At 36.7% G+C, this 24171-nt stretch overlaps 1 protein-coding gene and 1 long non-coding RNA gene across 5 annotated transcripts in view; both read right to left on the bottom strand.

Moving 5' to 3' along the window:
* The window catches only part of LOC134745668 (uncharacterized), a 447357-nt gene that overhangs the window by 168051 nt on the left and 255135 nt on the right, over positions 1–24171 (bottom strand). The window lies entirely within an intron of this gene.
* The window catches only part of LOC134745620 (cyclin-dependent kinase 14), a 107180-nt gene that overhangs the window by 79871 nt on the left and 3138 nt on the right, over positions 1–24171 (bottom strand). The window contains exon 1 of one of the 4 annotated variants that reach the window (XM_063679727.1): positions 19808–20176. The exons of 2 other annotated variants lie outside the window; for them this stretch is intronic. Coding sequence is in view for 1 of the 2 variants with exons in the window: in XM_063679724.1 (XP_063535794.1) it covers positions 12276–12339 (64 nt within the window). In the remaining variant the exon portion in view is untranslated. Of the gene's footprint in view, positions 1–12275; positions 12737–19807; positions 20177–24171 lie in introns of those variants that run through there. One more of the 4 variants, XM_063679724.1, reaches the window with a different exon arrangement.

Raw genomic sequence — 24171 nt, 5'->3', positions numbered from 1 at the left:
AATATATATCCTGAAATATGCAAATCAAGGGTAGCGTTTGGCCGTAAAGATGATCCTGTATCCTGTAGAACGTCAGCAGCCGAATTAACAAGATTATCCACTTATTAATGCGGAGCTCATAAAGCGATTCCACAAAGGTTTTATTACACGAATTTACGATTCATAAATCGCACACCAGCTAAGTGGGGTTATCCTCGAGAGTCGAACATTCAGAAAAACCAGCGTAAGTGCGGTCTCTATTTACGAGTGGATGTTGTGAATGTAGGGGTGGCGGTTACATTGGTTGGTAAATGGGTTCGATTGCTACAATACATGATCGTAAATTGCCATATCGTGCACCAGGACACAGGGTGTTATCAATGCAATTTGAAAGTGATGGGTTTAATAAAGTGAAACGGTACAGTAAATGCAAATGCATTGTAAAATATTTGATTGTAAATTGGCTTTTACTGCAGTTGAGATTTACCTGCGAAACGGGGACATAATATTAATTAAATGCAATAATTTGATTGAGTCTCTTTGTGTGATTAAAAAGGCTATGGAATTTTAATTGTGAAAGGAATTTAAGTAGGCCTACACTATGTTTTATTTATAAGTTCGTAGCTAGGGGCGTCGGAAGTAAATTAAGTTTGTCATATTAGCCCACGCTACACTCCGTGATCCGCCCAACTGTTCCATTCTTTGACATGCAATTCAAGGGAAAAAATATAGTTGCTAAGATGAAAGCTAGTTCCGCATACCGGGATTGTCCAATGAACTCATTCCTGGCCTGTAATTCACTTCACTTTCATAGCTCATCGCCTTAAGAACCAGCATAAGCGTTACAGATCTGCGTATCAGAAATTACATTTAAACTGGTTACTCGTATAGAGTACGTTCAGTAGACGATGAGAATTATAACTCTGGCGCCCACTCTCATAACGCGTCGCGCTGCGGCGCCCGGACACTACACTAAACCCAGAAGGACTAATAAACTTTTATCACTCCAAGGCACTTGGGACTTTTCAATTAAACGTGGTGGAATTGCCAAACGAGCCAAGAGACGTGTAACAGCCCTCTGTCAACCTGATCGAGAGGACACATTCAGATGCAGCGGATAATTGAAAACTCGTTTAGAGATGGCAATTTGGTGAAAGATGATTCAATGTTTTCGTAACCTACATTTGAATTAAAAATATAACAAGTCGAGTATGATGAAGCAAATGTTGGATACATTTAGTAGGCAGAAATTAATCGGTGACCCAATTATGTGATAATCGCAAAATTAAATGAATCGTAGCTAAAGATAGCGCCACGTGTATTTAAAGTTGCATTGAGACCTTGCGCCTTGAATCGACTCTATACCTTGGACTGAAACAAGTTTATTCGAAAATAGTCACGCTATTTTTATTCAACAAAGAATAAAATGTGAGAAGGTTGCAATTTCAACACTACATACCGTAGATGGTAACTAAAATAGAGCTGACACAATTGAGGTATTCACGTGGGTGCCTCCAGATACACCCACACATTCGAGATACCAATTGCAATATGCCGGTCAGCAAATAGCCAGATACCGGACGAGATAACCCAAATATCATAGTTCATTCAAGTTGGAGCCATGCTTTAGTTCCGATCCTGGAAAGCCTTTTTTCATCCTATTCCAGCTATCCTATTGTTTTCTGTAGGTACCTACGCATGCACGAAGCATGGCCTCATGTCTCGCTGTTGATTTAATTATTTATCGTAAAAGAAAGGGATGCCCTTCCTTTGTAAAATTGTAATTTTAATGTATTTAATAACAATTTATTTCCTGTGTACTAACATATTTTTTTAAGTATTACCTATGTTACTAACATATTTAGTGTTAATGTAAGATTAGTTATTTTATTTTAAATGTAAGTGTGATTGTATATGGAATTTTTATTCTGAAATAAATTATTTGAATTTGAATTTGTAGACGTGTCACTTTTTCAGATTATATTTTATTTAATTTTTTGGTCTAGATATAGGGGACACAGTACACGAAGCGATTTACTTCGAACGGAAAAGGACACTCACGACAAATAAATAAAAAATCAGAATTACCTATTCAAATTCGTATTCGACATTACTTTCGATAAATCTGACCTCAATCAGCTCGTACGGATGAAACCTAGCCCGCAGGCTAGGTAGGGGGTAATCCTCTCAGCGTACGAATGTCGTTCGTCGACCTTGCGTCCGCGCACGCCCATTGCAATACAATGCAGAACTAGTGCACATGTTATACACGTCGTGGTTTAGTTTGTTACTACATTCGTGCTCGACGTGTATTTCATGCAAAATGCCCTCAATTAGATTGAGTAATCAATTATTGAGAATATTGAGTACCTAACTATTAAACTATGCTGCGTTGGTCAATTAAGGTTTGATCTACTAACCAATATTTTCGGGCACGCAAAGAAATACAAGATTGCTAATAGTAAACAAAGAATAACTGAAACAATCACAGCGTCTAATGAATGACGAATTACTTGTTTTGATTGCCAATCACAAGCTACTCACACGAGAGATGCGTCAGACTATTATAGCAGTACCTATACCTATATACTTATATATGAATTTACTACTCAAGATTTGCCAATAAGAATAATTTTCATTAATTAAAGGAGGTAACTGTAGTTTCACTTGCTCTACAGTTTTATTCATTTATCAACGAATTAATTTTCATTTTATTGACATCTGTGTTCACTTCAGCTAATCAAAAATAAAGCTTTTAAGAAACAGCTACGTCCAGACAAACTGTAATATCCTCCTCCTCACTCCTCTTTAGTAAATGGAATGTATAAATGAATGGTTATATGGTTCAGTCGCCATCAGACATATCGGAGCGGCCAAGGCGCTCACAAATAGGTATCTGAACAGGTCTCTATTGCCAAGGCGTTAGAGTGCGTGTTGAGATATTTTTGAGCACCTTAGCTGCTCCGATATATCTGATGGCGACTGTACCTATTGCAACAAAATAAGGTCTACCGTTGGTGATTAAGCGTTGCTGTTGCTGCTAGTAGTTGAATTTATATAATAATAACAGCCCGGTGGTGTCAAGTAGCCTAAGCTGATGACAGCGCTAACGTCAGTGCTGATGCAACTCTTACTGGAACAGTTTGAACCGCCGCCAAGAATGCGTTTTCACTATCCTCTATGCATTCCACTAAACTGTGCACGGGACAAGGAAATATTAAATTATTAATGATGAGCTATTAGACAGTTACGATCGGAATATTCGGAATTGAGAGAGAGACAACTGTGTGATTTGCTATTAGTGAAGGAATTTTAGATTGACGAAATATCGCATAGTAACTTCGAATCTTGAATACAATTGCCTTTATTCAAACTCAAGAATGTATCACTTGATTTGTTAGTCAGCAATTGGAGCATTCCAGAGTTCCGTACCCAAACGGTAAAAACGGGATCCTATTTCTAAGACTCCTCTCCGTCCGTCTCTCTGTCTGTCTGTCCCCAGGCTGTAATCTCATAAACCGTGATAGCTAGACAGTTGAATTTTTCACAGATGATGTATTTATGTTGCGCTATAACAGCAAATACTAAAAAGTACGGAACCCTCGGTGGGCGAGTCCGACTCGCACTTGTCCTGTTTTTCAAAACTTCTGATAAAACTAAGAAGCCGATATTTGGCATGATAACGTTTGATAACAGCTTTAAATTCAACGGTATATAATACAGACTTCTGTAGGTTATTGAGTTAGTTGCCAATTTGACTTTATTGTAGAATACCAAAATTGCAGTAAGATGATAAAACGGTTTGGACTAGACCGACTCCACATTAATTTTACTGATATATCAACACCATTTGTAGACCTCATGTAAATACAATTAGGGTTTAATGCTACTCATGAAAGTAAACATTGAAAACTAGCCACAGTCCGTTAGCGAATTTTGATATATTTCCGGGAGAATTACGTCAGCATTCAAATAATCAGATCAAATTGATGATTCAAGAGATAAATCATTCCGCGAACTCGTTACTATATCGATCTTGATGACATCATATTATCGTAATGACGTTAATCGAGTAATTTAGGAACGCCAACTAATAATGAATATAGTAATGGTAATTTGATTACTGAATATGAATGAAGAAACGTTCGGTAACCACATCAGCATAATACTGACTCATCTTCTGATGAGAAACATCCATTGCGTTCTTAAATTATTTCTAAAACAATAAATAATTTTTTGCGATACCGAAAAAAATTATGTATGTATTTAGGCTTAGGTATTAGGCTTAGGTACTAACCCTTTTGAAACTGTTTTTTACTAGCAAAATGTATGTGTCACAGTTACATGAGAGTAAATGATTTAATTAATTTAATTTAATTTATGTATTATTCTCAGTAATGTTAATACTTGTATTTAAGTTGACATTGAAAATTGTATTAGGTAAGTGTCTAAATTTAGGTACGCATTTTAATTATTTGAGAAAGTTATTAACTAATGACAGTCACAACTTCTAAAATGTAGTTAGTTTCAAGTAGCGTGGAGCAATGTAAATAAATCTTTGATATTTATTCTAAATCAACACTATCATCGTTTCGGGTATATTTTATCGCGAAAATATACTCGTACATGGAAAATATGCTTTTCACACGTACCGCTCTATAAATATGTACCTTTAATAACTAGATAGACTTATGTTGTATATAAACATAACCAAAAAAAAAACATATTTTCTACAACCCAATTAAAGACACTAATGATTAGTTGCAATTAGCCCATTCCTACTCAAGGGAAATCATCAAAATGGCAAAATAATTACCTCAGCAATATTTATTTACGCTCAAGAGTCTCTAATTGGCGCTGCAATCGCGTTAAGTATTCGCTCGCACGAAATCTGATTAGCACGAGTTTATCTTTCCTTCGCTAACAGTGAAAGTTTCTTCGCGATTGTATAGATGATTCAGACAAGAACCGTTGTTTCTTACAAGTTATGTACAATAAGTTAAAAGATTTAATGTGCAATGTGCATAAATAGGTAACAAAAAAAGAAGATACTTAGGTATGCTGAAATTTGAGTAAAAAGAACTCTCTGCCTCTCTACACATAGTCAGATGGAGTAAGTGCAATACTTACTTATCCGTGTAAGTAGGTACTTCAAAAAAAAAAGTTATTTCTAGTAGTTTGACTTTATTTTAATAAACTACGCAAAAAGTGTCGAAAACTAATAAAGATTGGAGTGGCATTCGAGTTTTAAAGATGGTATGTGATTAAATTGAGTTCAAATTTGTAGTTTAAATGATCAAAGAATTTGTTAAGACGGTTTGACATACAGTCAGCATCAATAAGATAGTGGTGGCTAGTGGCCAAATATGTCGGTACTCGATACACATTCCTATTTCTATGGTAAAGGTTTTATACAGGGTGGCTAAAAAATAAGTGCATTCCCGTTCCCAGGGAGGTGTTGGGGTGGGGTAATATTTTAAAAATATTACCCTCTTATAGAAAATGGACCAGCCAAAATGTATGAAACAGCCAAATTTTTTTCCGCGAATTCTGGGTTGGTCCCATAGTAAAAGTTGCTCAGTATAATCCCAAAACCTCCCTGGCAACGGAAATGCACTTATTTTTCAAGCCACCGTGTATATTATTCATCTGATGTGAACTGTGCCAATGTCAAGGCCTGACATACCTTGGGTGAACAGTAAAACTAGTTAACTATCTATATCTGGCGCCTCAAGTAACCAACAAGTGCCGCTAAGCATTCAAGCGTCCTACAATAGGTACCATGGTACGGTTGGCACTGCGTCTGTGTCCGCATTTACATCACAATTGTGTTCATTGTGCGGGGGTTGCAGGTTCGAGGTCGTGTCGCATCTACTAGGACGATACGATCTTGTAATGGCGTATCTGAAGCTGTATTAAACATCTAGAAATAGACCTCCCAACTCGGATTACTCGGTCCCTTGCCATATCTCAGCCATATGCTATGGTACTTGTTAACCCAATTAAAACTAAACAGAGCTTATTGGCAAAGCAGACGGATGACGAATAAATAAAAAAGGAAAATATTAGCAAGTAAGAAAAAAATAACTGAAGTCCCTATCTGTTTTATCCCTAATTCTCTTTTTTTTATTGGATAAAGGTAAGCATTTGACCATAATCTCACCTGATAGTAAGTGCTCATGCGGTTTAGGATGGTGCATGCTTACCGAAGAGATGTCTATTTAATTTCGATTTGAACAGATCCAAGTTATAGTAGGCTGGAAACAGAATATGAACGACAACTTTCAACTCTCCTACAGCTCCAAACACTAGCTACTTATATAAGTTTCTGAACATATATGACTGCATTTTTTCTAGGTCTCCAAAGTGAGTCACTAGTATTCGAGTCGGTCCGTTTTGTCGCGAACATTGTGCGGGCCATTCGTCACCTTGCCCTCAATGGCTCGCCGTAAACAAAACAAACGAGCATTTCCGCTTCATATTTTATGCAGTAGACAATTTCTCGCACCCACTTCACGGTGTTTTTCCTACTGTATAAACTGGCTTATGGAATAATATGTACATATTACACAATAACGGCATAATTCAAAATACAACATATTGGCATCTATTGTTGACCACAACGTACCAGATATAAATTTCAAAAGAAATGAGTAATCGCAAAACAAGCGCTATATTCTTAAAAGCAGACATGATGGATGAGAACGACTGTATACTCGTACCTTGAAGCTTCAAAATCACCGTCGCATCACAGCTAAATGACTACCACTAAAAGACCTTATAAATCAAGCTCTTGAAAATGGCACTACAGACAAGACAACAGTTTTCATGCTTACTAATCATGCTCTTCCTCTCTGACGCATTACCTGTTCTCTTTCGCCTTTGTATTTTTATATTCGGGCAACATAACGCTGCGCTGTTCTATGCGGGTATCTAACTTTTACAACGGATGCTTACAACTCTTACAAGTGGAATGTGTAGAGTAGCCCCAAAAAGTGTTTCCAAGTTAGCGCAACCGTTCAAGCGAATCGCCACGGCGCGCGCGCCACAAAGAGCACATGCTATTCAGGATATGACCAAAACCATATAATTAAAATAAATAATGCAGTCCAACACGTAAGATCACGAGAGACGCAAGAAAGCGAGACAACGTGTATACGCCCGTTATTCAAGATAAGCCATTACCACGCCAGAGAAATTAGTATACAATTAATTATACGGAGAGCATAACTTAAATTGTGCAGTGTTTATTTATCTCCAGTGACCGGCAAAAATTGGATAAGTAGTTCGCTGTTCACCGTCATCACCGTCACTTTCGTTTACGTACACATTTAAATTTGTCGATTTTTTTTCGCCAAGTTAATAAAAGTGACGGTCACTTTTGTCAACCATACAAAGAAACGTAATGGATATGTAAGTCTGAACTCAATCACAACTTAATGTGGTTTTCTTTTTGGATATCGTTTATGCTTTTCTTATCAAAACGTAGACAGTATAGAAGTTCTGTTGCCATAATGGCGCATAGGTATGCACATACAAACAATAGATTGAACGTTATATCACAACTCGCAGTTTTGCGTCGATAATTAATGTTTCATTAAACCGTGAAACAGCCAGGAGTTAATCTTAACCGGCTCAATCGTTTAACAATACGCAATTAAACTGGACAGGCAGAGAATAGAGATAATTACTATAATGTTTGAAACAAATCACGTTCGCCCGAGCGTTCGCAGTTGCTCCACGTCTTAAACGCAACGTGCAGCGGGGCAGGTTATTTTCGTTAGTAAGGCAGTGGTATGAATGCTAGTGCTTTTACATCATGGTATCAACGCGCTCGCCGACGCGTGGCCGGCCGGCCGCGGCCAGCCAAGCGTTCTCTCCCCCCGGATTCAGAATTATAGGATTAAACGTAGCTTCGAAACTCCAGGCTTACGTAAGCGTATATTAAGACCTTACCTCAACCGACCGAATGCGGTGTATTTAGAAACTTCTAATACTGTTACCTCGACCTAATATATTGTCTGCGGTCGTTTGATGTATCACGTTGGCGTTTGGACTACTGCAGTTATAACGTCGTGACATGAAAAATTATTGAGTTGCAGCGTTAGTAACAAATTGGTAACTAAGAAACATCCGTGTAATATTTCTTGAGTGAGTCATGTAACATCTTTCATTTCGCATACAATTAAAAGACTAAACTAAACAAAAGTAAAGTTACTTATCGCGTGAACGGGGGTTATTCTAATATTCCAAATGGGAATAACCCGGAGTCGCGTAAACAATACATTAAGATATTAAAACGGATTCTAATCATAGTTGTATCCAGGAAGGTCCAACTTATTTGCGGAAACAAAACTAACGGCTCCAAGGAGATAACTGTGATAGTAATGACGAAAGCCAATGCATGTTTTTGCCTTCGTGAAATTACCCCGTAATTGGCCTTAATGACTTCCTAGCATACGCATGTACGTCAAGCCATTAGGACTGATACGTAGACTCAAGGTTCATAGTAATTGTATAGGAGGGGTACGAGTTTACTCAACCGCGTCTACTATCTAGAAACGGAAGCCAGTTTTAATTGTTTGTATAAAAGTACATGTAAAGACATCAGCTGAGACAAAGATAAGCTGATTGAGCTTATATTTAGCAAGTATAGGTAAATGGCAATGGCAAATCGGAATACTCTGTTAAAAGTTATGCGTGGTCATACATTACAATCAGTTAGTGAACAATCAATCATCCCCTGTTTTCCTACCCTTAAGGTTGGTTTTTTTTTTTCGAAATTTATATGGGACCAACTTCGGTGCATACCAATAAAAAAATATCAAAATCGGACTACTCTGTAAAAAGTTATGCGTGGTCACACCTAATATATATACACGCGTCGACTTGAGAACCACCTCCGTTTTTTTTTCGTCGGTTAATAATAAAATGATATAAACAATTCTATAAATATCGCTGCATCAAGCGTTAATGAACGTAATGATACTAATGAGGTACACACACGACGATTACATATTCAAATGTTATGCGAATTTAGGCGTGGTTGGCACAATTTGCATATAATGCTTGTCTAAACACTTGACGAGTCCCTTCGTCATTAAACAGGGCCAAGTAAGGGGCGAACTTGTCTGATTACTTGAACTTGTTAGATTACTTGAAGTTGCGAGGCGAGTTAGACAGCGTAAAAACTAGGTAGATAATTAAGAGGCTGTTAATACTTTACGCATCTCGCACGCTTACTCTGATTTCACCGTAGTGGACAAGAATCAGTGCATCAATTGTTGATGCCGTCCCACACCTAAACAGAAAATTAACTGTATTGAAATTAGCATGTGCAGCATAGACCATATACTTCGTATACATGTTGTTTTGTCATTACAGATTTATAAGTTATATAGAAAAAGTCAAAACTGTTTGTGTTAAGAAAGAATTTTAAGATGTAATTCGCAAGTCTTTTGCAATTGAGACGATTTCACGTAGGTAATATTTTCGGTTGTACCAACCAAATTGCTATGGATTTTCTGAAAACTAATTACTTATATATTTTTCTTACTTCATCAAATCAAATAAATTAGGCTCAAGTTTTTCAAGGTCATTTCTATCAACAGCTTCTTAACAGCAACATAGAAATGTAAGAACGGAATGCGTCCATAGTCGGAACACTCGGAACAGTGCAACTTATAAGTAGGTTTTCGCACGCACGCCATCAGCCATACATACTGTACATTTAATGGTGCATACATAATATGCAAACGAAGAAAATCGCTGCAGAAACAGGTTCAAGTTCAGACGATCGAGATATTTTCTAAAATAAAAAAAGGCGATGGTTTTGCAAGGTTGTTGAGGAATGGGCTTGTTTGCACATCTGTTGCGATTATATCTAATGCCTACAAATGCCTGTATCGTAAATACGATATCCACTAAAAGGATGCGAAACTCATGAGAATTTAATGAAAGCTCCTGGCGTTTTTGTGTAACCTTAATAACATCGGTTAAGTATATTATAAGATAAGACAAAAAAATATATCCGAAAATTAAAACAATTATAATACGCTTAAATAATAATTAAATATCCTGCTACTACACAATAGTGTACCCAAAGGGTAAAAACGAGACCCTATTACGAAGACTCCGCTGTCCGTCTGTCTGTCACCAGGATGTATCTCATGAACCGTTGCAAGACAGTTGAAATTTTCACAGATGATGTATTTCTGTTACCGTTATAACAACAAATACTAAAAACAGAATAAAATAATTATTTAAGTGGGGCTCCCATACAACAAACGGCCTTTTTTTGCCTTTTTTTGCACGATATTGCGGAATGGTACAGAACCCTCCATCTGGTCATTTTGGTCTGACTCGCACTTGGCCGGTTTTATACTATTATACCACGTTTTATCTTTCTGACTTGTACCTCAAATAGTAAAATTTGACAGAAGTGACAGAACACCTTTAACACCGACTACTATCACAAAATCTAATTAACCAACTTGCTGTCATTAAAACATTTCGAAATTATATTTATTTTATTGTGTTTCCAAGATACAGCTGAAGCCGCGATAGAAAATTTATCGAAACTGAATTAAAACTTATAAAAATCGTCACTTTTACAAAGCTCGCATCGCGCCGCTCAAGACTGGACAAACGATGCCCCTGATTGAATTTACAACATGTAGGAATTAATCGTTCACGTCCACAGTTCAACGACCCCGGCGCCGACGCACCTGCTGCTACGAATGCCAGAATTGGCGGATGCCGTCAAGGCCTCAGGCTTTTAAAGGTCTGATTTGGCTTTCGTATACAAATATAACAAAGCTAGTCGGCGTCCGGCGCGCGAATTAAAATTTGAATTTTGAAAAACACAAGCGAACCTCAAGTAGCTGGACTCTAGCACATTCATAATATAAAAAGAGTTGACATATCTGACCTGCCGATGCCATTTACTCTCTACTGTTACAACGGACTAGCGTGTGCAAGCAAAGACTTCACGTAAGTAATGTGTGTAATTTCCTCGTCTCTTTCAGTCTTCGCCTTATCACAAAGGACTAAGGTGCAAAAGTGTAAACGTATGTTCGATATCCACTGCACACAACATAGGTAAATCATGCGTTTCACAGTATGCAAATATGGAAGCGAATTTTTTAAGACTGCACGCTGTAGACGGTAATAAATTAGCGTTGTTTGTAAAAAAGAAAGTAAACTTTCACAGGCACAATTGAGTAAGAGATATCAACGGTACGATACAAATTTCACAGAGATATGAATAAATCTTTATTGCGAGTAATAAATAACGCATCGAGAAACAGTCGAAATCGAAGTGAAATCGAGAAAGATCAGGTATTGCAATAGGTATTTTATCAATCAAGTTTTAAATGATATTGCACTTGCTGCAGATATCGATAAATTTGCAACTAAAATGACGCACAGTTTAAATTTCATAAGTAGGCCATTTATTATTGTTTTATAAGTCGCCACTGAAAATTAATGTCGTGGGTTGCCTGCCGTCAGCCGTGACATCATGCCGAATGGTATCCAGTCATTATTAGAAGTGGTATTGCGTTCAGTCTTTAGGTTTATTTCCTAACTTTATGCAATCTTTGGCGTTGATATTTAAAATTAACTCAATTTCTAAACTGAGTAGAATAAAAAAAACTATCATCCTTCTTTTTAGAGTTACTATTAGTATAAGAATAAGACAATATGATTCTCTATGCCTACGTTACACCGACAAACCAGTATCATGCCGAACTATGTACAGTCACCTGCAATAATATGTTACTCTTCGAAGGCCGCAAAAATATGTGACACGCTCTTATGGCTCTACAAATAAGATCGTGTCAGATATTTTTGCGACCTTCGTTGTGTAATATATTATTGCAGGACTGTACTTATCCAATGCCGAAAAGTAAGATGGTGCACCAAGGGTCAATGGTATTGCTGAACGATCAACTAATAGCAAAGGCACTTTTACCTTTTATTCCACATTTGTAATGAATGAGATAAGAATAGTCTATTTGAAACATTACAAGTGCACCGATCCTTTTATGCTGTACTAGTGTCTGGTTCAATGTTTAAAAATAAAGCCAGGCTGTTGTTATCAAACGGAACACATTCAAAACAAAGAGCAAGTACGCCGTAAAATGTTATTATGATAGTTGTTACACGAATATCATAATAACAATTTACTTAGTCATCAACACTCTCAATCCAGACTTTATAAATAAAACGTTCAAACATTAAAATGTTATAAAAATGAGTCAGACCGATTAGGAATTTACTTAATAGTTCAATACCTTCGGATATGGTCGGCAGCACGTTGACTATGTTAACAATCCCGACGCCTGTTAGCTGACTCATTCACAAAAACCGATTTAAACCGATCTTCCAAGAACCGACTACCTAACAAAACGGATTCACTAGAAAAACAAAAAGCAAAACAATACCGTTACACACTTGTCACTTATCATGTAGCCCATACAGATATGAGAAATTAAGTTTTTGGCACTTTAGATTGCAGAAATCAAATCACAACGATGACGTAAGTATCGATAAAACCGTTATATTCTTCAAACTGTCACTTTGTGTACTGTTTCCATTATGTACCGCCTGCTAATGAATATATCGCCGAACAGCCTAGTTTTTTTTAAATCAATGCGTACGCGCGTCGTTCGGTGTGAAACCGCGGGGGCCTACTGACTGGCGGTAGACAGACAGGCCTACGCCCGTTCACCTACTCTTATCTCTCGATGACGCTGCACTGGCTTGCGGCGCTGCGCTTAGTTGTCATACTGGTTGCGCGTGCGACTGCACAGAATGGTTTATGGTCATACTGGCGCAGCAGAACGGTCGTGCAGGACAAAGGGGTATCGTTAGCGCTGAAACTTAAGATTGAACTAGAACGATAATTTAAGTCTATATTTTATAATCAGTCTATAACCCACACACCCAGATTCGACACCCAGGATAAACCTTGTTAAAAAATAAACGAATTTTTAATTTTTTTTATTTTTTATTTTGAAATGCACAGCAATAGTTATGATTTGATTAAGGTCAGTGTATGTATAAACTATTTTTTATCAAGCAGATTCGCCTGCGATTTGCGAGCGATATTCCTCATTTTTATAATAAAGGAAAAATTTAAAAATCCCTTATTCGGGCAAGTGTAGGTTTACTGCCCTTGAAACTAGATATTTTTACTCGTAGTAGTAGTAGTAGTATTATCTCATGTAACTAATCTTTCAGCTTACCAACTAATGTCGTACAATTTAAGGCCTGTTACATAATGTATACAAAACAACACGATAAAAGAGGAAATACCCAAACAATGTTGACTTGTGCGTCATAAACTAAACAAATAATTAACGAGTACGTGATACCTATTTAGACAATTTTAATAAGAACAAGAAAGGTTATGTATTGTTAACAATGATATTACTAGAATCTCCGTACGTAAATTTATTGTAGCTTTTACGCACGATTTATTAAATAAACAAGAAATTGCTAACTGTAAACATTTTATGAATTAAATCAACAACAAACCACTTTAACATATTTCACTACTTTAGCAATGCGAAAGCGATGTTTTTGACTAATGTTGTTATCAATTTTCACACAATTTCATTTATCATAACAACAAATGGGTATAGGTATTGTAGTATGCAATCGAAACGAATAGTCATGAGTCATGATTATATGACTAACACGTCCAAGACACAACCCATGATGGTGGAATCACTACATGGTATAAAACAAAGTCGCTTCCTACTGTCTGTCTGTCCCTATGTATGCTTAGATCTTTAAAACTACGCAACGGATTTTGATGCGGTTTTTTTAAATAGAGTGATTCAAGAGGAAGGTTTATATGTAAAGTTAGCAGCAGAAGTTCGAGGGCGAGGTGTTCAAAATTACCTTGACGCGCTCTTATTCTCTTAACAATAAAGTCTCGTCAAGATCATTTTGAACACCTGGCCCGCTTAGCAATTACTGCTACTGCTGACTGTATAATACATCAGCATTGCACTCGTGCGAAGCCAGGGCGGGTCGCTAGTATAACATAAAATTTCTTCGAACAACCCTTCCTGATACGAATAGGTATGTACGAGGAGCGACTGAAAAGTTCTAAGCCTAAGGTACTTCGAGGTGGCATTATTATGCTTTAATAACACTGGCCACTAAAAAGACCATTTAAAAAGTAAATTATAAAATAAAACAAATGTCATATTTATTTTATTATGTCTGGAGATATTCAACGATATAGTTTATCAATTTTATCATGTGTGAGTTTTCAACGCATATTACAAAAATTGAGCACCGTGCTGTAATTAAGTTCCTCACGAAAAATAACAAATCACCGCCAAGTATTTTTGAGGAAATGGCTATTATTTACGGCGCATCTGGACCTTCTGATGCCACTGTTAAAAAGTGGAGTCGACTTTTTAAACTAGGACGGGAATCGATCGAAGATGACCCTTGCTCAGGGCGACCAATATCGGCTGTGACTGAAGAAAACATTGAAAAAGTCAAGAAATTTGTATTAGAGGATCGGAGAATTCAGGTTTGGCAAATAGCTGAAACCTTAGGTATTAGTAAAGAAAGAGTTGAAAAAATATTGGATCAACATCTGCACATGCCGAAAGTTACTGCTCGTAGTTGGGTGCCGAAAATGCTGACAGCTTTCGATAAAGGAGGTCGTGTCCAAACTTGTAAGGCGTCTATAATAGTAGATTGTGTCACAAGGGAGCAAAATGACATATTTACGGCGAGGGCGTACAATTGAATCCTAAACGAAGCGAAGGATTCTATAATAGAATCCTGAGCGTAGCGAGGGATTCTAACATAGAATCCTGAGCGTAGTGAGGGATTGAAGTGTTAACGCCCAAGGTGAAAATAATTTTGCTACCATGTGACACATACTGCTTTTCACATCACCTATGAGGAAATTACATACTAACATTAGGTTTCAAAACATTATTATTTTAAGCAAAGATGGATACGGACAAAGTGCCAAAAATATGTGTACACGACCTTAGTATAGGTACATACTTCTGGCACTTTATCCGTATCGATATTTTCAGACGTGACTGTAGTGACAAATTAAAAGTACCTACAGCTCAATTATGTACCTAATATCTTTTCAAAAACAGCAGCAAACAACTAAAATGATACAATGAAAATCAAGTACATTATTTTTGTAGATTTTTCTGGTAACAAATTAGCTCTTACCCCTTTGAACCAAATCTTCGGAAGAACACTATGAAGACTGATATCACTTATATTTATTATTATTAGTGTCGTTACCGGGATGCTGCTTAAAACATCTGACACAGATGAAAAGGCCTATTATTATTGATTTAAACTAAGTATTTACAAATTTATACAGAATAGAGAACCGCATAATGCTTTGTGAAATATTTATATTTGTAATTTTTTTTTTAAATATAAACTTTTTAAATTGCATAGACAAGTATGGCTGCGTTTAAGGAGACCTAAAATGTCAAAATGAAAATTAAATTATTAAATTAAAGTTTTTTTACGTTTCTTTGTAAATATTACGCTAATTAATTAATTTACTTAATTTAAATATGATATTAATTAATTTAAAGTACGTTAATTACATAATTACATTTTTTGTTTACAATTACAACAAAATATTATTTAAGTTAGAAAAATTGTATGCACGTAATCGATTATAAAGAAATTGTAATCGATTATCTGCATACTAATTTCATATGTCTTTGTGTCAATATTTCATACTGGCAACAAAATGTCCTTGAACAGAAAAGTGCCACTTTGATCCCTCCTAGCAGGGAAGAAAAGTTCCCTTTTCGAATAGGTGATGTGAAAATAGAATTGTGCAAAGATGGTTTCGATAAAGTTTGTTCCCGTATAGTTACTGTTGATGAAACGTGGATAAGACAGTATGTAGTATGATCCGGAGTCTAAATCTGAATATAAGCAGTGGATCGAAAAGGGTGAAAGGCCACCGAAGAAATTTAAAGTGCAAAAAACGCCGTCTAAGCTAATCCACGGTGTTTTGGGACTGCGATGGCGTTTTTTTAATAGATTATTTGGCAAAAGGCTCTACAATAAATGCACGAGAAACGAAGGGAGAAACTAAGCAAAGGCATTTTGTTTTTGCAAGACAACGCACCGTTCACACCGCTCGTGTTGCCAAGCTTGCTCTGAAGGAAACATAGAGGCTATGAAGAAAATTGACCACCCGCCCTACAGTCCAGATCCGGCCCCCTTGCGATTATTTCCTATCCAGTAATTTGAAGAAAGACTTAAGAGGAAAACGATTTGGAAGTGATGAAGAAATGAAGGCGGCTGTACAGGAAGACAGGAAGAAAAAATATTTTCTTAACGGTCTAAAAGCATTGTATAAAAAATGTAATAAATGCTAGAGGAAGATTATATTGAAAAATAAAAATAGTAAAAAATTTCTCAATCGTTTTTCTATCTTACGCTTAGAAATTTTCAGTCGCCCCTCGTACCTACTTGAAACATGCATTGTATTCTTCTGTTTTCCGTGCACGCTACTATGCTCGCCCTTAGTCACGAACACAATAACTGACGTTGAACTATTGACGTCTATCGATCATCTATCGCAGATTACGCGAGGTCACGCTTGACCACATTATACATACTTCTGGGGAAGTGACACAAAGACCAGTCAATAACGTCAATAATAATTCTAATTCTGATATTACATTCATATCGCCTATATAAAGTTTACTGTTTATTATGTGAACAACATACTCGTGTTATAAATGCAATTTACAATAAGCGGAAGAATCTACTAAATAAATTATTATTTTTTTGTAAGGAAAGTGAATATGCTATTGAAAAATGTATTTGGCATGGACAGAATTAAGCATACGATTTACGAGACAAAATGAAGTTAATAATAAAGAAACAATTGAAATATCCGTTAATAGCAACTAACTTGTTCACGTCATTATACTCATTATACTCTATAAAATTAGGTACTACATAAATGACATTAAATGGTTACAGTGCTTAATTTAGAAAAGTTAGGTACTCTTACATTGGTTAAATTAGAAAAAGTCTCCAAATAGCGACAATACCATTTACACCGAAAATAATTACCTATGTAAGTACTTAGTAAATAATGAATACGACAAAGTAGTTGACATTTTAAGGCGCAGCGGTAACTGGAAAAACTATAACCATATAATTTACTATCATAATTGGAGTTACACATTCTCCTAGCGACGCAAATTCTTTGTCACGTCTATAAACAAAACAAAATAAATATGATGTTGCTATGCTAATGCACTTCAATTTGACAAACGTTCTAAAGGTATAATACTTACTGTTAATAATTACATTAAATACAGCTATCTCTACCATTGAGGTAAACCCAGCGAACGCCGTAATCTTGTAATTCAAAGCCTTGGCCCGATTTAATTTAACTGGAATAAGGACTAATCAGAGATTAAACGTAAAATTGTAGGGACTAATCGTGGACCACTAATTACTAAGTATTCTATCACTCAGTTGATACCTAATGTCTGACGATGAATACTTTTATCTGAAGAATACTAGTTTAAATTTGCAGAATTTGAAGCTTGGCTAGATTTTAAGTTTTCTGTCTTCCGAGACTTTGTGGTGTGGTAGTTTTTAACCAGAATGTACGTTAGGTTTTTGTATGTACGACTTTATCGTTTCAGGTAATACGAATAAAAACATAATCAAGGAAAATAATGTGTTATTCATTTAATAAATTGGGTACTTATAGCTTGGATTAAACTGCCAACGATAACTATCCACGAAACCTATCATTTCGTGGTACAATGACCGGATACGACAACACAAACAAATCATGACTATCCTTGATAATAGACATTGGGCGGGTGAATAACTTCAATGACAAAAGAGGTACTTCTCTACTAGTCACATGTTGGTCTAAAACTTAATTAAGGAAAAAAGTCAATCTTAGTGTTATTTTTTAGCAAATAAAAATATCACAAACATAACCCCGCTGTCCGTGGAGGGAAAGATAGTAGAAGTAACATCAAAGACAAGTGTAGAGTATGTACCTAGCGCATATTAGCAACAGTGTGGGACGGCTCCCCAAACCCAAACAAATGGTTATAAAACGTAACAGGAAAATAAGCAACTGGAAAATAAAAAAAATGGGAAAATATGCGAATAATTACAAATGCTTTCGGGAAAGGAAGCTATTGAGAAATAACAAAATGGTAAAAATTGCGACTGGCAAAAATCGCGTTCTGGAAAAAACGATTTCGGCAAAGATATATTATCGCCATACTCGTAAAAAACTCAAGAGAATTTTAATGATAATCACCTTCGTAGCATTTGTCCCGGCTTTTTGCCATGACTTGCTAAAGTCCGACAATTTAAATAGCATGGTAAATTATATCGACGCTCTTAATATTATCTTTAGGTTAGGAATCTTGATAATACTTACTTGATTGTCCTATACGGATACCACTACTAGTTTAACACTGACATGTACGGTAAAGTCTGTATAACTCACTTTCTATTATGCATCTCGCTCGTACTGGCATATTAGTGCGAACGAGATGTATAGAAAGTAAGTTATGCCGACGTTAGCTAATATATCCGTTTGACACTGATAAGGCAGTCGTGGTAAGGCTACTTGTAAAACATGCATTATTGTTCGTTCACCTGAAAGGACTGTAAAACATCGCTTCTAGTTTGAATTAAAGTCATAAAAGTTTAATGTACTTAACGAACTAATGATGTATACCGTTATTATTACCGTTTATAGAATAGCCGACAATAGAATCAAACAATTTAAATATTACGGTAAATTTTATCATTCTCAATATTGTCTTTCGGAATCCAGATAATACTGAAGTTAATAATGCACTTGTAAAACACGCACCTGTGATTGTTCAGCTGAATGGACTGTATCGTGCGCTAGAACTCGCTTCAAGAAACTTAAGTGACGAGGGTATACTGAATAGTCGTCAAATCAGACAATTAAAATATTATGGTCAATTCTTATCGATATATTCTCCATATTATCGTTGGGCATCCCGGTAAAGGGCCTTGTGAGTAACAGGAAGCCGGGAAACTGGCGATTAAGTCAAAATAAAAAAAAATTGACAAAGATCATTACAACCAATTAAAAAATCAAGTATACGGTTTTTTTACTGATGCACTTTTTAAATTATATTAATGCGCGTGTAAACCACCTTTATTAAACAAACGACCCAACCTGGAGACTAAGAACATCGTGCGCTCGCTTCATGAAACTTTAATGACGAATGTGTATTGAAGTCCACAATCGATAAGTGACCAGTCGTGCCGCTTCACACGCTGCTTCCATTTCCATGACGCCAAGGTTGACGTGATGGTATTCATTTTATTGTTCGCATTCTTGAGTGAATTTAATGTTAAAGAGGAAAATTGCGTAATTGTTTCCTGTATTTCATTTTTTTTTTTTTCGGGGACAGGAAGTCAAGGCGAGCTGTACCCCTACTGATTTTAGTAATAATATTAATCACATAACCATTCAATAGTAGAGTAGCTACTTCGAAACTACATGAAAACTCCAAAAATCGGCCTTGGCTTAATGGAATTTAAAACTACATAATCTAAAGACACCTCACACGGCTTAAATACATACGTCTAGTTGTTTGTCAGGCAAAAAAACCTCATTCTGTCGCTCTTTAGCAAATGAAAATAACTTTTTTTTTCTGTGATAGCAAACGAGCAGTCGAGCCGCCTGATGGGAAGCAGTCATCGTCGCCCATGGACATAAACAACATCACAGGAACTTATTAGAAAAGTTTATAATAAACAAACTCACTTCTCTTGGCGGTGCCGAAGCCATCGTCATCGTGCCCATTGCACCTGTCTTCGTCATACCCATACTCCTTGAAACTGTCGAAGGAATACAGCTTGCCGGCTTTTCTAGACTTCCTTCAAAAACTAGCGACTACTAGAGTCCTTTAAACTCACTGTTATTTACACACGAATCGAAAACAATAGTTCCACAAACGTCAATCCAATGCAAACTTTCTGCTGAAAGTTTATTTATTTACACAGCTCGCTATTGTCATGTAACAATGGGCTCGAATCGAAGTGCGATTTGCAGAATTATGATTCTGAGATCGCGCGCGATCGAGAGCTGATGGTGGGCGGGAGTGCTCGTTAGGGCGGCCGCGTGTCGTCTGGCCGGGTTGCAGTCGCCCCTCTCGCCGCGCCGGCGCCCAAGAGGGTTCCAACCACCTACCCAACTCAAGCAAATCCTGCTCTGAAACCAACCAGTTTAAGGTATCTTTCCGGCCATGCGTAGTTGCTACGGTTCTGCAGGTCAAAGTTACACTAGTTGGTCTCAGAGTTCGAAAACCGCGCACTCGGTAAGTACGTAGAATGTATCACCAGAACTGTGTCAGCAGACGCGGCGCCCATAGCACCCCGGCCTCCGTGAATACACCTATGCTTGACGCATCAATACATCGTTACGGTATAGGATGCAAGGGAAATTGTACGTAATTGCTTACGCGTTACGGGGAATGTCCGGGTGAAATTAAGGTGTTAAATGGAACAACACTTGCTCGTATTGGCTGGGGGATTCGGATTCTAGCTCTCCATGCGTCAATTCAATCAAACATGTAGTTTAATCCAAAATTAGTCCCATTAACATTTGAAATGCTCCGTTATAATATATCACATCTGTTTTTCTTAGAATCAAACATACGGAAAGTTGTACAGCTAATCTTTTAAATCGCATTTTTCGGAGATATAAGGTACCAGCACCAAAGAAGGCCCATCGTTATTTTTATTATTTATTTTACTTATGCTTAATAAACTTCCAGTTTTGTCTGTGGTACTACAGAAGATGGACTAAAAATTGTAACCCATTCACCCTTATAAAAGTATGACATTTTGGAAATTAGCAAGCTTAAGATTCGGGCCTTCTTTGAGTGCGCAAATTTTTGACGTTTTATGACAAAGGTAGTCCTTATTTCCAGTTGGGCTAAATCCAGCTTGAAGTTTTGTTTTCTTTGTAATTAAAATATTTAGAATGTAATTGGTATATGTAACATTATGATCATTTTTACAGCCCGGAAATATAGCGGGAGCTATTTACATAAAATACGACTGTTACTCGCCTCTTCAATACGCGACTTTATAGTCCACTCCAGTTCGCTCATAAACATTGGTATAATTGGATAGTAAAATTAGTTATCTTTACTTGAAAGTCTATTTACATTTGGACTTGATATACTTCGCAATTTCCGTATACATTGAGGAGTGTGTACTGTATTTTCCGGAAATCGTTTTATCCAGATTGCGATTTTTACCATTCGCAATGTTTTCTCAATAGCTTCCTTTCCCGAAAACATTTCTAACCATTCGCATATGTTCCCATTATATTTATTTCTCAATAGTTTATTTTCATGATAGGTTTTCAATACACACTCCTGTAATATGTCAGTAAACTAGTTTGTTTTTTGATCTCCGAACGAAATCGATATCTAGATTTACTATAAACAAATTCCTTGTAACAATGGGTAATAAAGCCAAAACACGTCGAGATAATGCTCATTATCTGCAATAGATTCACTCACTTAAGTATATGAACGACTGTTCATTCACCTGCATTAAAATTATTTAAAAACCTAAGTTACGTAATTTTGGTCGGTTATCGCTGAATGTTCTTCAATCTGTTTCGAATATCGTCAACTAGAGAAACACGTATCACGTATAATCAACTAAAATTACGAGTGATCCATTTTGTCTTAATTTTAATATGTTTTAGGCCCATGGGAGTTCTGCTCCTTCAATAAAGTATGACACACCATTATGTTTTTACAAATAGATTATGTCATATATTTTTGCACGCTCGTTAAGCGAAATCTCATTGCAGCCGAGTGCGTTTGTTAAATAGATAACTAAAGTTGAGGTAAACCATACGTTCAAATGGAAATCCTCAATAACAGATATTAAACGCGTTAGCTCAAACAGTCAAAGCAAATGTCCTACACATGCACCCGATTCTCATTCAGAGATAGCTGTATTAATCATGAATTCATGACTTCCACTTTACGTATAGTTGGACTATCTACCGTGTCATTCGCAACGTTTAACCACAAATTTTCAACGGACGAACTAGTATAAGACTGGTCCTGAATAGGACATAGTTTTAACAAATCTCTGGGTCTAGTTTTACTGGGAAATCTGGGAATATACTCAACAGTGGGAAATGTTTTGCAAATAGATAAGGTGTGCAGGGAAAGCTTCAGGGATGTTGATTGCAACTTTTACCAAGCGCATCGATTCAATTTAACCAGTATTATGTGATCACAGATTACCAGACTTTGGGTCAGTTGCACCAAATTATCTGTCATCAAAATGTTTGCCAAAATTTTATGAGATGTTTTATAGTACTCTGCGGAGTTACGTCAGTCAATTGTACATACGTGGCGCACTTCTGGAACAGAGAGATTCTTAAGTGGCGACCGCCAAACGGGGACGCTGCCAAAGTAGGCACCCAATAAGATGAACTAATTGATTTGATTGATTTGACGGCCTCCAATAGCCGTCGTATAACCCTGCCTTCGAAGCAAGAGATCCCGGTTCGAATATAAGGGCATTTATTTGTTTGTTTATCACAAATATTTGTTCGTGAGTTATGGATGTTTTCTACGTGTATAAGTATTTATATATATCGTCGTCTAGTACCCACAACACAAGCCTTATTGAGCTTATTGTGGGACTAGGTAGATCTGTGTAAAATTGTCTTACAATATTTACCTATTTATTTATCTGGAAAAAGACACAAGGAATCATAGGATAAGAGTAGAAAACGGCTAGTGGTTCTAGAAATTCTTGGGACAGGCCTATGCTATGTCCAGTCACTTGCAATAATATGTTACACAAAGAAGGCCGCAAAATATCTGACACGATCTTATTTGTAGAGCCATAAGAGCGTGTCACATATTTTTGCGGCTTTCGAAGGGTAACATTATTATTGCAGGCGACTGTCCAACAGTGAACATCTTTTCAGCTAATATTATATGGAAATTGTAAAAGATCTCCAAGATACTTAAGGGCCTTTGAAGTCGAGTAGATTCTAGACTGTGAATTAGGCAGCTGCTATCGTTAAAGACGTAACACACTGGAGTAACACTACTCCAGCTTTACGGCTTAAAACGCAGATCGACCCCTGACATTAGAGCACATTACGACCGTAACCTGGAAATATTATTTCGAACTGGGACAAGTAGTGCTTATATTAAAGCGAAAAATCTTGAGCTAGGTCAGCGAGATCAAATTTAGTTTTCTGGGCATTACAAGAGCAGTGTTTTTATTAAAAAGTCGGCCATGTGCGAGTCGGACTCGCGCACGAAGGGTTCCGTACTATTACGCAAAAAACGGCAAAAAATCAGGTTTGTTGTATGGGAGCCTTTACTTAAATATTTATTTTATTCTGTTTTTAGTATTTGTTGTTATAGCGGCAGCAGAAAACATCATCTGTGAAAATTTCAACTGTCTAGCTATCACGGTTCACGAGATACAGCCTGGTGACAGACAGACAGACAGACGGACAGTGCAGTCTTAGTTATAGGGTCCCGTTTTCACCCTTTGGGTACGGAGCCCTAAAAAGTCAATTTTCTAAATGTAGATTTTTTATATTTATTTAAACTATATTGCACAAACATATTACATGTACAAATGGCGGAGTTAAAGCGCAAAGGCATTCTCTACCAGTCAACCATAGGACCTAACAGAAAAATTTAAAGATGATTGGTTTTTCTTGCAGTTCTCCCCTTGATTGTTATTTGGAATCTACTTTCAGATAAAAAGTTAAGTTATGAGAATGCTGAAAACTTTTTTCATTAGAGCATGTTTAGGTTTTAAATTTTCTCGAGCCAGGCAAGGTGTAGGTCACGTGTAGGTGTTTAAGCGTACCTACAATCAACTTTGAGCTTAATTGCATAAATGTAAAAACAAAAGGATAGTTAGTTAGTAAAGTTTTCAATTTACGAATCTATTTGTTAAGGTAGGTGTCCTACAGCCCTAACGTACAACCGGGGACATTCCCAGTGAACCACCTTAAGGGCAAAAATCGTTTAAACGTCTTGCAGATGGTTAGGCGATATCATAAAAGTGATGACCAATAGCATGGCACTTAAAAATGCGGGTGGTGAAAAAAAAGGTTAG

This window comes from Cydia strobilella, chromosome 11 (genome assembly GCF_947568885.1).
Source record: "Cydia strobilella chromosome 11, ilCydStro3.1, whole genome shotgun sequence".
Taxonomy (NCBI): Eukaryota; Metazoa; Arthropoda; class Insecta; order Lepidoptera; family Tortricidae; genus Cydia; species Cydia strobilella.
Note: the sequence above shows the minus strand (reverse complement) of the source record. Positions and strands in the feature narration are given on the sequence as shown.